Source organism: Scleropages formosus, chromosome 16 (genome assembly GCF_900964775.1).
Source record: "Scleropages formosus chromosome 16, fSclFor1.1, whole genome shotgun sequence".
NCBI classification, from domain to species: Eukaryota; Metazoa; Chordata; class Actinopteri; order Osteoglossiformes; family Osteoglossidae; genus Scleropages; species Scleropages formosus.
The window spans coordinates 24,496,063-24,510,142 of record NC_041821.1 but is presented as its reverse complement, the minus strand read 5'-3'; the positions used below and the strand labels follow the sequence as shown (position 1 = coordinate 24,510,142).

General features: G+C 47.8%; 1 protein-coding gene across 1 annotated transcript in view; it reads left to right on the top strand.

Moving 5' to 3' along the window:
• LOC108933734 (catenin delta-2-like) overlaps positions 1-14,080 on the top strand; it is a 340,497-nt gene that overhangs the window by 145,524 nt on the left and 180,893 nt on the right. Inside the window, exons 6-7 of the mRNA XM_029259061.1 lie at positions 1,707-1,873; positions 8,533-9,049. Coding sequence (XP_029114894.1) covers positions 1,707-1,873; positions 8,533-9,049 — 684 coding nt within the window. The remainder of the gene's footprint in view (positions 1-1,706; positions 1,874-8,532; positions 9,050-14,080) is intronic.

The following is a 14,080-nucleotide window of genomic DNA, read 5'->3' as shown; positions in this document are numbered from 1 at the left end:
CCTACTACCCTATAAACCAGTATACTTCACCAGTTACTGCATATAGAGTGGTTTTTTTCTTAGAAAAACATTACATCATAAATGTTTATTGATCAGAGGAGAACTGAATCAAAAAGAGATGTGTTTTGAGACCCTTCTTGAATGTTGACAGGGATTCAGTAATTATAATTCTGAGTGATAGATAGATCCAAAACCAAGAACCTTTGGGTTTTGATTTTGGATCTGCTGTATGTGGGACCACCAGGTGGGCAGAGGTAGAGGAGTGTAGCAGTCTGGTTGGGACATAATGAGTGATCAGGTCTTGTGGGTACTGGGGAGTAGATCTACTGGTGGTCTTGTAGACAAAAAACCAGAATGCTGAACTTGATGCAGACAGCTACAAGAAGCCATTAGAGAAAGACGACGGGGGGGGATAGAAATACTGCCAGATGAACTGAGGTGAAGTTCTTGGCTAAGGAGTGGAATGCTTTGTGTGAGATTTACTTCTCATAGCCTGTACCCTTCAAGAAGATATCCAAGTGCCTTAATCGGCACTCCACAGCTGGCACTCGATAGCACAAGCTAATCATGGTTCAAATGGTGGTTGGAAAAACACAAAAAGGAATGATTATGAACATTAAGAAAAAAACACTTGTCTAACACCATGATATCAGACAAAACTGTTCCTATACAGAAAATGTGTGTTAAAGCTGCTGTTTGTCAGGCCTGTTTATGTGTTGTGTTCCAAAGGCTGTTGTCTGAGTCAAACTGACAACACTTCCCCTCAAAAGTGAAAAAGATCAAAGATGGAAGTACGGGCATTGCAGGATGTTGGGGGTGCAAATGCAGGAAGTACAGGGTTCCAGACTTTGTGTTTTGATTGGAAATATTGCAGTGAGGGCTGTCATTCAGAGAACAGAACATTCCCATAGAGAGGCAGCCATAGTGGTTAGAGACGTAGCCTTTGGACTCAAAAGATCCGGGTTTCAATCCCACCTCCTGCTGTAGTACCCTTGAGCAAGGTACTTACCCTGAAATTGATTATAAAAAGTTAACCAACTATATAAATGGGTACAACATCAGAAGTAGCTGAACATTTTAAATTGCTTTGATAATGATTTAGCATTATTTGTATACAGATGAGGGGGTGTGGTGGTGCAGTGGGTTGGACCGCAGTCCTGCTCTCCGGTGGGTCTGGGGTTCGAGTCCCACTTGGGGTGCCTTGCGGCGGACTGGCGTCCCGTCCTGGGTGTGTCCCCTTCCCCCTCCGGCCTTACGCCCTGTGTTGCCGGGTAGGCTCCGGCTCCCCGTGACCCCGTAAGGGACGAGCGGTTCTGAAAATGTGTGTGTGTATACAGGTGCAGGGGGCGTGGTGGTGCAGTGGGTTGGACCAGGTCCTGCTCTCCAGTGGGTATGGGCTTGGGGTGCCTTGCGACGGACTGGCATCCCGTCCTGGGTGTGTCCCCTCCCCCTCTGGCCTTACGCCCTGAGTTGCCGGGTAGGCTCCGGTTCCCCACGACCCCGTATGGGATGAGCGGTTCAGAAAATGTGTGTGTGTGTGTGTATATACAGATGGCCATCTGGTCTACATTCACTGCCTTATTGCTCCTGGAGTCCATCCTGATAACCTACATGGCTGGCGCCTTCCTGTACCCATGTTCCACACCCCTCTTCTTCTTGAATAACCAATATCTTTTGCCACCATTGCCAAATTGCTGTCCTCACAGGGCCAAGTCTCCTGTCCCAGAGTGCACTGCAGCTCAATGCCAACCCAGAGGGGTGCTTCCCATACCCAGCCAGCTACCACAGCAACCAGACCCTGGCACTGAGTGACACAACCCAGCTTTCTGCCCGTGGGGGTCAGATCGGAGGGGCTGTTCACAGCTATAACCAGGTGGGTGTGTCCACAAAACCCCTAGAGGCTGCACAGAGCAGCATGCGAGCCATTTGAAGGTTCAGCTCCCATTCTTGTGCCCATACTCTCTCTCTCACTCACTCTCACAGTCACAGTCTGAAACCGCTTGTCCCAAGTGGGGTTGCGGCAAGCCAGAGCCTAACCTAGCGACACAGGGTGCAAGGCCGGAGGGGGAGGGGACGCACCCAGGACGGGACGCCAGTCCGTCACAAGGCACCCCAAACAGGACTTGAACCCCAAACCCACCAGAAAGCAGGCCCCGGCCAAACCCGCTGCGCCACTGCACCCCCCACCTGTGCCCATACTGTCAAAGAATATAAATATTGAAATTTTTTATGACACATTAAAAAGGTCTCGCATTAGCAGCAGCTACATAGTGGTTAGAGCTGCCACCTTGCATATGGCTTAATAATGTGAGTCATTCTGAAGAAAAGATTCAGTACAATAAATAAATATAATCTGGCAGTTACTTCTGTGCTGGTGGTGTCAGTGGTGATACTGCTGGAATGAAACAGATCTGAGCTATTTCCTGTGTCTACAAACATAAGTGGTCTAATATTTAGATCATTGTAGTTATGGTTTTATGATTTTAGATTCAAACTGCATTTTAATGTTATTAAAGTTATCATAGACTTCAGGCACTTGGATCCATTTCCAAAAAGTAGTAGGAGAAGAGTTCTTTGCTGATATACATGCCTTAATTCTAGAAGGAATATACCACATAAACCCACTCTGTGTACGAAACATGAATGTACTGTATTGGCTCTTTTTGCTGGAGGATTCCTGTGAAAAGCTGCTGTCTTTGGCAGATGTTTGCATTTAATTTTTATGTTTTATTCATTTACCAAAGGATCTCAACCATTTCATTTTAAGATGGTGTTATACAAGTGGAAGCAGCAATATTGCGTAGTGCATCTGTCACGCCCACAAACTCGGCGACAATCAACACCGGCGGCTGATCAGTCTCCGGGCACATAAAAGGGCAGCCCGGACCTTAGGAAGCTGTGGAACCGTGTTTCAGCCTTGTTACTCACTCGGGCTCCTCGTCCTGCTCCTCGTCCTGCTCCTCGTCCTGCTCCTCGTCCTGCTCCTCGTGATTGACTCCCTGGTCTGCCTCGACTCCTTGCCTGTCTTTGAATTACGCCTCTCGGATTCTCCCTTTGGACTACATGTGCACATCGGTTACCCTTGACTGCCTCCTCGACCATGTCTTACGGATTGCCCCTTGAACCAGCTTCCTCTTCTCCACGCTTGGGTTTGACGCACCCGCCCCGGGGTAACACTGTGACAGAAGGTTCCGCCACAACTGCCGACCCAAGCGGAGCTGGACCAAGCACTGGCAGTATTAGACACTTGTGAAGCGCGTCTGGAGGGGATGGAACGAACGCTCACCAACCTAATAACCGCCTACAATGGAGTGGTAAGCGCCCTGAAAACTGTGGTTGACGTCTGCGCACCGCGTGCAACCGCTCCTGCAGCGCCTAACCTCCGAAACACATCCCTGTCAATACCGCACTACAGTCACCGAACCGCTTTGACGGTACGCCCGCTTGTTGTGCAGACTTTTCATTGCAGTGTGAACTCATGTTTTCTAGTATGCCCCACGTCTACCATTCTGATCGAAGTCGCATTGTTTACATAATTTCCCTCCTGTCCAGCCGAGCACTTGACTGGGCCACTGCCACATGGGGGCGCTGTTCCCTACTTAAATATGAGGAGTTCAAAGATCTTTTTCAGGCAGTGTTCGGGCTTCCCTGCCCAGACCTGATGGCCAGCGAATGCCTCATGGACCTAACCCAGGGTGATCATCCCGTGTCAGGCTATGTGGTGGACTTCCAGATCCTTGCGGGGAAGAGTGAGTGGGATCGAAATGTCTTGCGCGCCTGTTTTCAACAGGGGCTGAACCCCAGGCTGCGCAAAGAACTGGTATTCAGAGGCGAGACATGGACCCTTGACCAGTACATCGTGGCAGCTGTAGCACTTGACAATCAAGCCAGGGAGAGAGGTCCGCATGCAACCCATTCCAGATAACCACTGCCCTCCGAGCAAGGGGATTAACTCCCTTCACCTCTGCAAAGGCCGCCATCCCGATCCTGAGGTCCCATTTGTGGTGGAGGTGGATGCTTCGGAAACTGGGGTAGGAGCCGTGCTTTCTCAACGCCAGGGACATCCCCCTAAACTGTACCCCTGCGCCTTCTTCTCAAGGAAGATGTCCCCGGCCGAGAGGAATTTCGACATCAGAAACCGAGAGCTCCTGGCAGTCAAGATGGCTCTCGAAGAGTGGAGACACTGGCTGGAAGGGGCTCACCACCCATTCGTTGTCCTTACAGACCACAAGAACCTGGAATATCTGCAAAAGGCAAAGCGCCTCAACCCATGGCAAGCCAGGTGGGCTCTCTTCTTCACCAGATTTAACTTTACTGTCTCCTATCAGCCAGGTAGCAAAAACACCAAGGCAGATGTCCTCTCCCGCATGTATGACCGGGAGCCACAAGAACGGGGACCTGAATACATCTTGCCTCGGTCTTGTATTGTGACACCAGTACAATGGGATGTTAACCAGGACCTAGCCAGAGCCCAAGCCATGGATCCCGAGCCTCCAGGTAAAACCGCAGGCAAAAAATATGTACCCCCCAGAATGAGAGCCACCATCCTACAATGGGCGCATGACCATCCGGCCTCTGGCCACCTTGGGTACAGCAAGACCCAAGCTCTCCTCCAGAGGCATTTCTGGTGACCGTCCTTGCAGGAGGACACCCAGGATTACATTTTGGCATGCCAGGTATGCGCACAAGTCAAGCTGTCAAACCAGAAGCCTGCGGGACTCCTGGAGCCCCTGCCTGTACCAAACCATTCCTGGTCCCACATAGCCTTGGACTTCCTCGTGGATTTACCCGCCTCAGATGGTAAGACCACAATCCTGACTGTTGTTGATCGTTTTTCTAAGGCTTGCCGTCTGGTGCCCCTTCCCAAGCTTCCGACGGCCATGGAGACCGCCGAACTTCTCTTCCTCCACATGTTTTGTCTCTTTGGTCTGCCTGAAGACATTGTGCCCGACAGGGGTCCCCAGTTCACGTCCCGGTTGTGGAAGGCATTCTGGAAGAAACTAGGCGTGTCCGTAACTCTCACATTGGGTTACCATCCCCAGGCGAATGGGCAAGTGGAGAGAATCCAACAGGACATTGGTTGGTTCCTGCGCAGTTATCGCATGGAGAAGCCACAGCAGTGGATAAGATACTTACTTTGAGCAGAATACACGCACAACTCCCTACCTCACAGTTCGACTGGCCACTCTCCGTTTCAGTGCGTATTGGGTTACCAACCCCCGTTGTTCCCGTGGCAACCTGCCTCCAGTGATGTGCCAGCGGTAGATGAGTGGTACCGGTCCAGTGCAGATGTTTGGAGAGAGGTCCGACAGCACCTCCTCCGCAGCCAGACTCATGAAATGCCAGGCAGACCGCTGGAGACGGCCGCTCACCTTCTCCCCCGGGCAGAGAGTCTGGTTGTCCACCCGGGGTCTCCAGGGGTCTTACCTCTCCAGGAAGCTCAGCCCATGGTACATCGGTCCGTTTAAGGTTCTCAGATGCATCTCCCCGGTTTCCTACCATCTCCAGCTGCCTACTCACCTCAGGGTCCCCCCGACCTTTCATGCCTCATTCCTGAAACCCTGTGCCGTGTCCTTACACCAGCCCCAGTTGTCCTCTCCTCCTCTGATTCCCCTACAGGACGGCGGTGCCGTGGCATACGCTATGCGGGCCTTGTTGGTTTCCCGTCGACGTCAGGGAGTCCTGCAGTACCTCGTCGACTGGGAAGGCTACGGGCCAGAAGAGCGCTGCTGGGTGGCTGCTAAGGACATCTTGGACCCAGACCTGATTGCAGCATTCCACAGACACCATCCTGACTGTCAAGCGCCCAGGCCTAGGGGGCATTCCCCAGCTCGCCGTCGAGTGGCGAGAGCCGCACGTGGAGGGGGGGGTACTGTCACGTCCATGAACTCGGCGACAAGCAACACCGGCGGCTGATCAGGCTCCGGGCACATAAAAGGGCAGCCCGGACCTTAGGAAGCTGCGGAACCTTGTTTCAGCCTCGTTACTCACTCGTGCTCCCAGTAATTGCTCCTCGTCCTGCTCCTCGTGATTGACTCCCTGGTCTGCCTCGACTCCTTGCCTGTCTTTGAATTACGCCTCTCGGATTCTCTCTTCGGACTACGTACCCTTGCCTGCCTCCTCGACCATGTCTTACAGATTGCCCCTTGAACCAGCTTCCTCTGCTCCGCACTTGGGTTCGATGCACCCACCCCGGGGAAACACCGTGACAGCATCAACCTGACCAGAATTCTTATTAGCCTACTTTAGCCTTATAGCCCTACTTTATTATATAATTGCTCATGTCATGTGTTATAGCTGGATGTAGCATGTCCATAATGTGGCCCCTAGTGGCACATATAACACTAGCTGTATTTTACAGAGAAAGGGTAACAGTGTCTCTACTTATGCAGTTCATCCTCAGATATCTGAACTAGTAGGGGTTGTGATGTTCCACGAGACTTATCTGGATGAAAATATTTATTTCGATGTTGAAACAAAAACACTAATAACAGCAACCACAGTGCTCTGCACCAAATAAAAGAACATGTGAAAAGCTATATTACCACTGGGGTCACCTACTTCTATTCACAGAGTTAGCACAAAAATGAGTAAGTGGATATCTGTTAAACTGAAAATGCTGGTAAAACTTCACACAGAATTTATGTCATTGATGTAAAATTTTCATTAAATTATCGTAATTAATATAATACATAATTATACTTTTAGATGTCATCTTATTTCTAGTCTGATAAATGTTTTAGACTGCAGACTCTGTTGAAAATGATCTTACGTTCACATTTATTCATTTAAAAGACACTTTTCTCCAAAGTGACACACACCTTGAAAAATAATACAACAATCCACACCAAAAGAAGCAGAAATTTGGTTGCGGACATATGATTGTTGAGTACAATCCATTAGTGATATACCACCATATATACCAGTATCCATTACATTTCTTAAAATTATTAAACAGATAACACATTACATGTGTATGGACCATGTAGTAGATCAGGGAGAAGTGAATGTGAGAAAGATGTGTTCTGAGACCCTTCTTGAATGTTCTCAGCAGTTCTGGGTGACAGAAGGAGGTTTCATTCATTTCCATTCAATTCAGTTCATTTTCATTAAGCAGTCTTCTCGCATAGTGACACATCTCAACATCAGAGCCAGAACCGAAAAACACTGAGACTATCAAGCAGCCACAGGTAGAGGACCAAAACAGTCCAGCTGGAACACAGGGAAATATTGGGTCTTCTAGGTATTGGACTAATTCACACACACTACCTGAAACCGCTTGCCCTGAGCTGAGTTGTGGGGAGTCGGAGCCTAACCTGGCAACACAAGGCGCAAGGCTGGAAGGGGAGGGGGGCACACCCAGGATGGGATGCCAGTCCATCACAAGGTACCCCAAATGGGACTTCAACCCCAGACCCACCAGAGAGCAGTACCCAGCTAAGTCCGCTGTGCCACCGCATCCCCCATTGGGCTATTTAATAACTAGTATTTAACTGATGGGGGTGCGGTGGCGCAGTGGGTTGGACCGCAGTCTTGCTCTCCAGTGGGTCTGGGGTTCGAGTCCCCCTTGGGGTGCCTTGCAGCGGCCTAGCGTCCCGTCCTGGGTGTGTCCCCTCCCCCTCCGGCCTTACGCCCTGTGTTACCGGGTAGGCTCCGGTTCTCTGCGACCCTGTATGGGACAAGCGGTTCCGAAAATGTGTGTGTGTGTGTGTGTGTGTGTGTGTGTGTGTGTGTGTGTGTGTGTGTGTGTGTTTAACTGACACCCTCAATGAGGGTGACTTACAATGCTAATACACTACACTGAACTGCCTCCAATCAGTCACCCATTTGTATAGTACAGCAGTGTGACACGCACACACAATGACCAGTTCACAGTTCCAAATTCCCCTTCAACCTTTGGACCATGGGAGGATATCAGTACAGGTGGAAGAGAAACACAGTGAAAACATCCAAAATCCTTATCAATTGAGCAGGCATCAAACCTGTTGTGTAACTGCACAGCATGGTTGCTGTGGGGTGCACTAGTACACTAGCAGTGAAGATAAATAGTGCATAATAATGAACACCATTACTGCACATGAGCAGATTTGTGTCCGTACCATCTTTACTCAGTTTTAACACACCCCCATATTCATGCACAACATTAACTTATGGTGTATAATTACTTAATGTGTTCTCATTCACTTTCATTAACCATTTGTCCTGGTCCAGGTCGCAGTAGTCTGAGGCCTATCCTAGAATCACCAGGTGCAAGGCACACACATAAGTAAGGCACACAATTAATAATTTTGAGTCACCAGTCCACCTGAAACACACATTTGGACTGTGGGAGAAAACGGGACTGCCTGGTGAAAACTGACATCAACATTGGGAGACAATGCAAACTTCATACATACTGATCAAGAATGGAACTCAAAACCATATGCACAACCCAGGTGCTGTGAGGTACTAGTGCTGCCCGCTGCACCACTGTGGAAACACCTGAATATTTAGGCTAACACTGATATGACATTGTTCCCTGTGTCTCCCCAGGTGACATCAAACCGGGCAGCTCAGCTTTCTGCTGGGGATCCCTCCCAGGTATTTCCACAGAACCATGGCAGTGCCTTCCACCTGCCCGACCCAGTGGCAGTGGCCACTGGCCCTGTGTACTACTCATGTGCCACGCTGCCAGCGCAACGTGTCAGCTCACCCCTCTCTGCACCGGCTGTGGGCTCCCCGGCTAAGCTGGCACGGCTGGCCTCAGCCTCAGCCTCAGATGCACCAGGATATGCTACCCTGCAGCGTGTGTCCTCACCCAAGCCATCACCCAGCCGTCTGGCTAAGTCCTACAGCACCAGCTCACCGGTCAACGCAGCATCCTCCCCACTGCGTGTGGCCTCTCCGCCCAACGCATCTGGTACCTCACCACTACATCAGCTTAGCTCTGCTGTGGGCAGCTATGCCACATTGTCACCCACCAAGCGCCTAGTGCACTCGTCAGACCAGTACAAGATATCCCATGACCTGTACGCCAACGCTACTCTACAGCGGCCCGGCAGTCTAGCAGGTGAGCTCCAACCATTTGGATGCTAGACACCCCCTACGCCATTCATATTTTTCCCATAGATCCGTGTCATCATTTCCTTGTCATTATGGTATACCAATGTGGGGCTCTATTCTATAAGCATGTGTAAACCACTGTTGAGCTCATTCATTTAAACAACTGATTATTAAGTGAACAGCAGGCTTGACATTTTTTTTTTTTTTTTTTTTTGCTGTTGTTTTGGCACCAGTTGAGGTGGCATAATTGGCATATTGAAAATGAAATGGGGGTGGTGTAATGGTGTGTTTTTTATGTTATTGGGTGACCCTCATGGGTGGATGGTTGGAATGCCTGATCAGTTTGCTACCGATCTTCCTTTGTTGTTACCCTTTTTACTATGATGAGTACAGGGAGTTGTTAGGAATAAGGAAACTTGTGTTTAATCATGAAGAAACCAAGACAGAGGATTTCTGACTCAAGCTTACATATCTGTTGGCAACCTTCTTCTGTTTGACTCAGGTTTCTTCCTTTACCTTTAGATCAATGCATGTAATTTGCATTGCAGTGGCTCTCATTATATGAATTAAGGACATAGTATAGAGATGTGCTGGTGCAGCTTTTCATCTGTATTCAATCACTCTTGGACAATGAGTTCTATTTAGAGTTCACTATCCTGAGACAAAATCCACTGGGCTTTGATGTGGAATGTGTGTGTGTATTTACTGAAACATCAAACAGTCAAGAGCTGAGTCAGCACCAATGATTTAATTATCTAGGGATCTTAATTAATTAGGATCTTTCTAAATCCTGTTTCCTTTCCTCGGTTGTGCAAAGTCCTCTCCAAACAATCAATTTTTGAAGTATCTAAGATGTCAAAAAAATCAAGTAACATGGACCAGCGGTATTATTAGACAGGGAATTAAGAACTCTGGGTCGAACTTTTCTGACTATAAGCTTCATGGGGCTTTCATGAAGTACAGCAACTGTCAGTATGACATAATAAGGATATCTCCCCAGACACTGCAGAGTGTTTACTCACAGATCTTTGTCACAAGATAAAGTCAGGAAATGGTTGGTTTGAAAAAGTGCATATGATACTGATATACTATTCTCTCCAAATTCAATCCACTCTCCAAATCTAAAATCTCCGACCTCCTTATATCACACAGAGCCAGCACCTGCTCGCTTGATCCAATCCCATCGTCTGTCCTACAGAACATTTCCCCACAACTCTCCATCTTCATCTCTAAGATCATCAACTCCTCCCTCTCCTCTGGCTGTTTCCCAGGTGCCTTCAAAACTGCTCTCACTTCACCTCTGTTAAAGAAACCCTCCCTGGATCCCAGTTTGGTCCAAAACCACAGACCAGTCTCCCTCCTCTCCTTCCTGTCTAAAACTTTAGAGCGTGCGGCCTGTGATCAACTATCTAATTTCCTCACCTGGAACTATCTCCTCAATGGATATCAGTCTGGTTTCAAAGTTGGTCACTCCACTGAGATGGTGCTTCTGGTGGTATTTGATGCTCTCCAGCTGGCTAGAGATGCCTCCCTGTCCTCGGTCCTCATCCTCGTCGATCTGTCTGCAGCATTATAACCACCTGATTCTACTCTCCTGTCTTAGTCAGCTTGGGATCAAAGGAGCGGCACTAAGATGGTTTGAATCCTACCTATCTGACAGATCCTATCAAGTGGTCTGGCAGAGCTCTCGTTCTTCTCCTCTGCCTCTCTCAACCGGTCTCCCCCAGGGCTCGGCACTAGGTCCTCTTCTTTTCTCAATCTACACCTCCTCCCTCGGCCCGGTCATAGCCTCCCATGAATTCAAATACCACTGCTATGCTGATGATACCCAGCTCTTCCTCTCCTTTCCACCTGGAGCATCAAATATTTCCGCACACATTGCTGCCTGCCTGTCAGACATCTCTGCATGGATGTTTGATCACCACCTCCAACTCAACCTCTCCAAATCAGAGATTCTTCACCTCCCAGCTGGTCTGTCCTCCTGTCATAATCAAACTGGACAACTCATTCATTTTGCCTACTTCATTGTCTAACAGGCTGGGAGTGACGATTGACTCAAGTCCATCTTTTGCTCAGCATATCAAAGCCACAACCTGGTCCTGAATATCCCCAGGACCTGTCCCTACCTCACAACTGACTCTGTCTAACTACTTGTCCAGGCCATGGTGATATACCGTCTGGACTACTGCAACTTTCTCCTGTGTGGCCTTCCTGCTACTGCCATCAAACCTCTGCAACTGATACAGAATGCTGCTGCAAGAGTTGTGTCTGACTTGCTGAAACATTCCCATCTATTTCCTCAACTCATTTCTTCGCACTGACTTCCTGTTGCTGCCTGGATCAAATTCAAGACCCTGGTGATTGCCTAAAGATGCATCAGTAGAACTGCTCCCAGCTATTTAGATGACTTGATCAACCGCTACCCAACCAGACGCCTTCGTTCATCTACTTCTGCTCACTTGGTGGTCCCGTGCACGAAAAGTAAAGCATGGAGGTTCTCGGTTCTGGCTCCGTTGTGGTAGAATGACGTCCCCCTCTCACTCAGAACTGTTGAAACTGTGTCTAAAAAGAAGAGTCTGAAAACTCGCCTTTTCCAGACTCACTTCACCCTAGATCTCTCCAGGTCATGTATGGCGTAAATGTTAATGCATCGTAATTATTTGATCATCCCCAGATAAGCCTTTACACAGCCGCTACTCCTGTATTGTATGTAAACATTTGTGTACCTGGGGCAGCACGGTCACACAGCGAGTAGCACTGCTGTCTCATAGCGCCTGGGTGGTGCAAGAGGACATGGGTTCAATCCCCACTCAGTCTGTGTGGAGTTTGCATGTTCTCCCCGTGTCTGCGTCAGCTTCCTCCCACAGTCCAAAGACATGCTCTTCAGGTTCCCCCATAGTGTGTGAGTGATAGAGAGAGTGTGTTCCACTGATGTATGGATGAGTGACCCATTGTAAATAGTGTATCTAGCAGTGTAAGTCACCTTAGTGAATAAGGTGTGTGGCCTCATAAGACTACATAGAGTTCATTGGAAGTTGCTTTGGAGAAAAGTGTCTGCTAAATAAATAAATGTAAACTTTAAAAAGATGTAGGAAGGTTATCAGGATTCACCTATCTTGTGTTTTATGGACCTACTCGTGCGATGAACATCGGTGGATCAAGTGCAAAGTAACAAAGTAGGTTTTCCTAAGAATCACACATCTGCAGCTATATCTTTTTCTCCTAACGTAATGCACAAATTTGTATTTTCTCTGAGATGTACGTTGTTCTGGAGAAAAAGGGTCTGCTAAATGAATAAATATAAATGTAAATGTATATATTGCTTTATCTGCCATCATCTGTGATCCTGGTTTTCAGACATTTCAGAAAGAGGCAAAACACCAGGACTATCCAGTATGTGGCTACCTTAACTGTTCCTTGGCTGGACATTGGTATACTATGGGATAAGGAGATGTCGGTTGCATTAGGCTTCATTGGGCTTCCTGAGGTCCTAAAGTTTGACTACCAAAGAGAACACACAGACACATTTTCTGAGCTGCTTGTCCCATACAGGGTCGCGGGGAACCGGAGCCTACCTGGCAACACAGGGCATAAGGCCGGAGGGGGAGGGGACACACCCAGGATGGGATGCCAGTCCGCCGCAAGGCACCCCAAGCGGGACTCGAACCCCAGACCCACAAGAGAGTAGGACCCAGTCCAGCCCACTGCACCACCGCGCCCCCCCAAAGAGAACAGTTGATAGTAATTGTTATTATTAGTAATTCTGCTTTTTAATGTCAGACCACATTAGAAGCTGAAGAAGCTGAAGAAAGAAACATTTTTTAAGAAATTCTGGGAAATTCCATAATTATACTTGCTATAATTTTGAAGTTTGAGTTGCTTGAAATGTCTGTCTCAGAATTTTATCCCTCCTTTCCCCCATATTTTTCCATTTTTCAGTTTTTTTAAATTTCCTTTTCTTCAGAGGCACTCAACCTTCTGTGCCCTTTGGGAAATCTGGAGCTGAGTGTACCTTCTGTAGAACTGTGTTTCTTTATTGCTCCCAGTTATAAATGCTGTATAAATCAAAGTCAGAGAGCAGACAGATGGGAGAAGGTGATTCATACATTTACATATGCTGCACCTGCTCTTGCTGAGATTTTGAAAAGATTAGCATGTCATCTAAGTACACCACGACACACTTATTCCAAAAAATTTGGTTAACAAAAAACCTGGAATACTGAGGGTGTTTTCACTTGACCAAACGGCATAACAAGGTACTCATAGTGGCCAAGGGAGGTGTCACATACTGAGCTGTGACAGGCGTGTTGGTAGCAAAGATTCAGCATGATGCCGGCAAAAATACCATTAATAAAATGCTTTATCTTGTTGCTGCTGCTGCCTGTTCACATGCATTTCACTTTGTACTGTTTTACTGTTTCTTTTGGTCCATTATTTCACTTAACATTTTCTGTTTAAACTTGATATGGGGACACAGTGGAGCAGTGGGTTTGGCCTGTGCCTGCTCTCTAGTGGGTCTTGTGTTCAAGCCCCTCTTGGGGTGCCTTGTAGCGGACTGGCATCCCATCTTGGGTGTGTCCCCTCCCCCTCCAACCCCATGCGCTGTGTTGCTGGTTAGGCTCCGGCTTGCTGTGACCCGGCTCAGGACAAGCGGCTTTAGTCAATGTGTGTGTGTGTGTGTGTGTGTGTGTGTGTGTGTTTGAACCTGGTTTGAGTGCTGGAAAGGCCTATTGGTATACATGTTTGTCATTAACATTTGTTTTATTAAAGAAGTATGAACAGTAAATGCAGTTGGTTTTTAAAAGTAAACTTATTTATTGCAGTTTTCAAAAATCATTTCAGTAATCTCTTTGCTTACCATTCAGCAATTTAACATTTTCATTGTGCTGGTTAGTTTGCATTGCGAAACCAGGAAGAGTGAACACACGGTGTATTTCTAGAAGGGAGTCCTTGGACATAACCAACTTGACAGGGGTGTTTTACTGTGTGGGATGATGTCTTTATATATTTTAAAATAAGGATTTTTAAACAAATATTT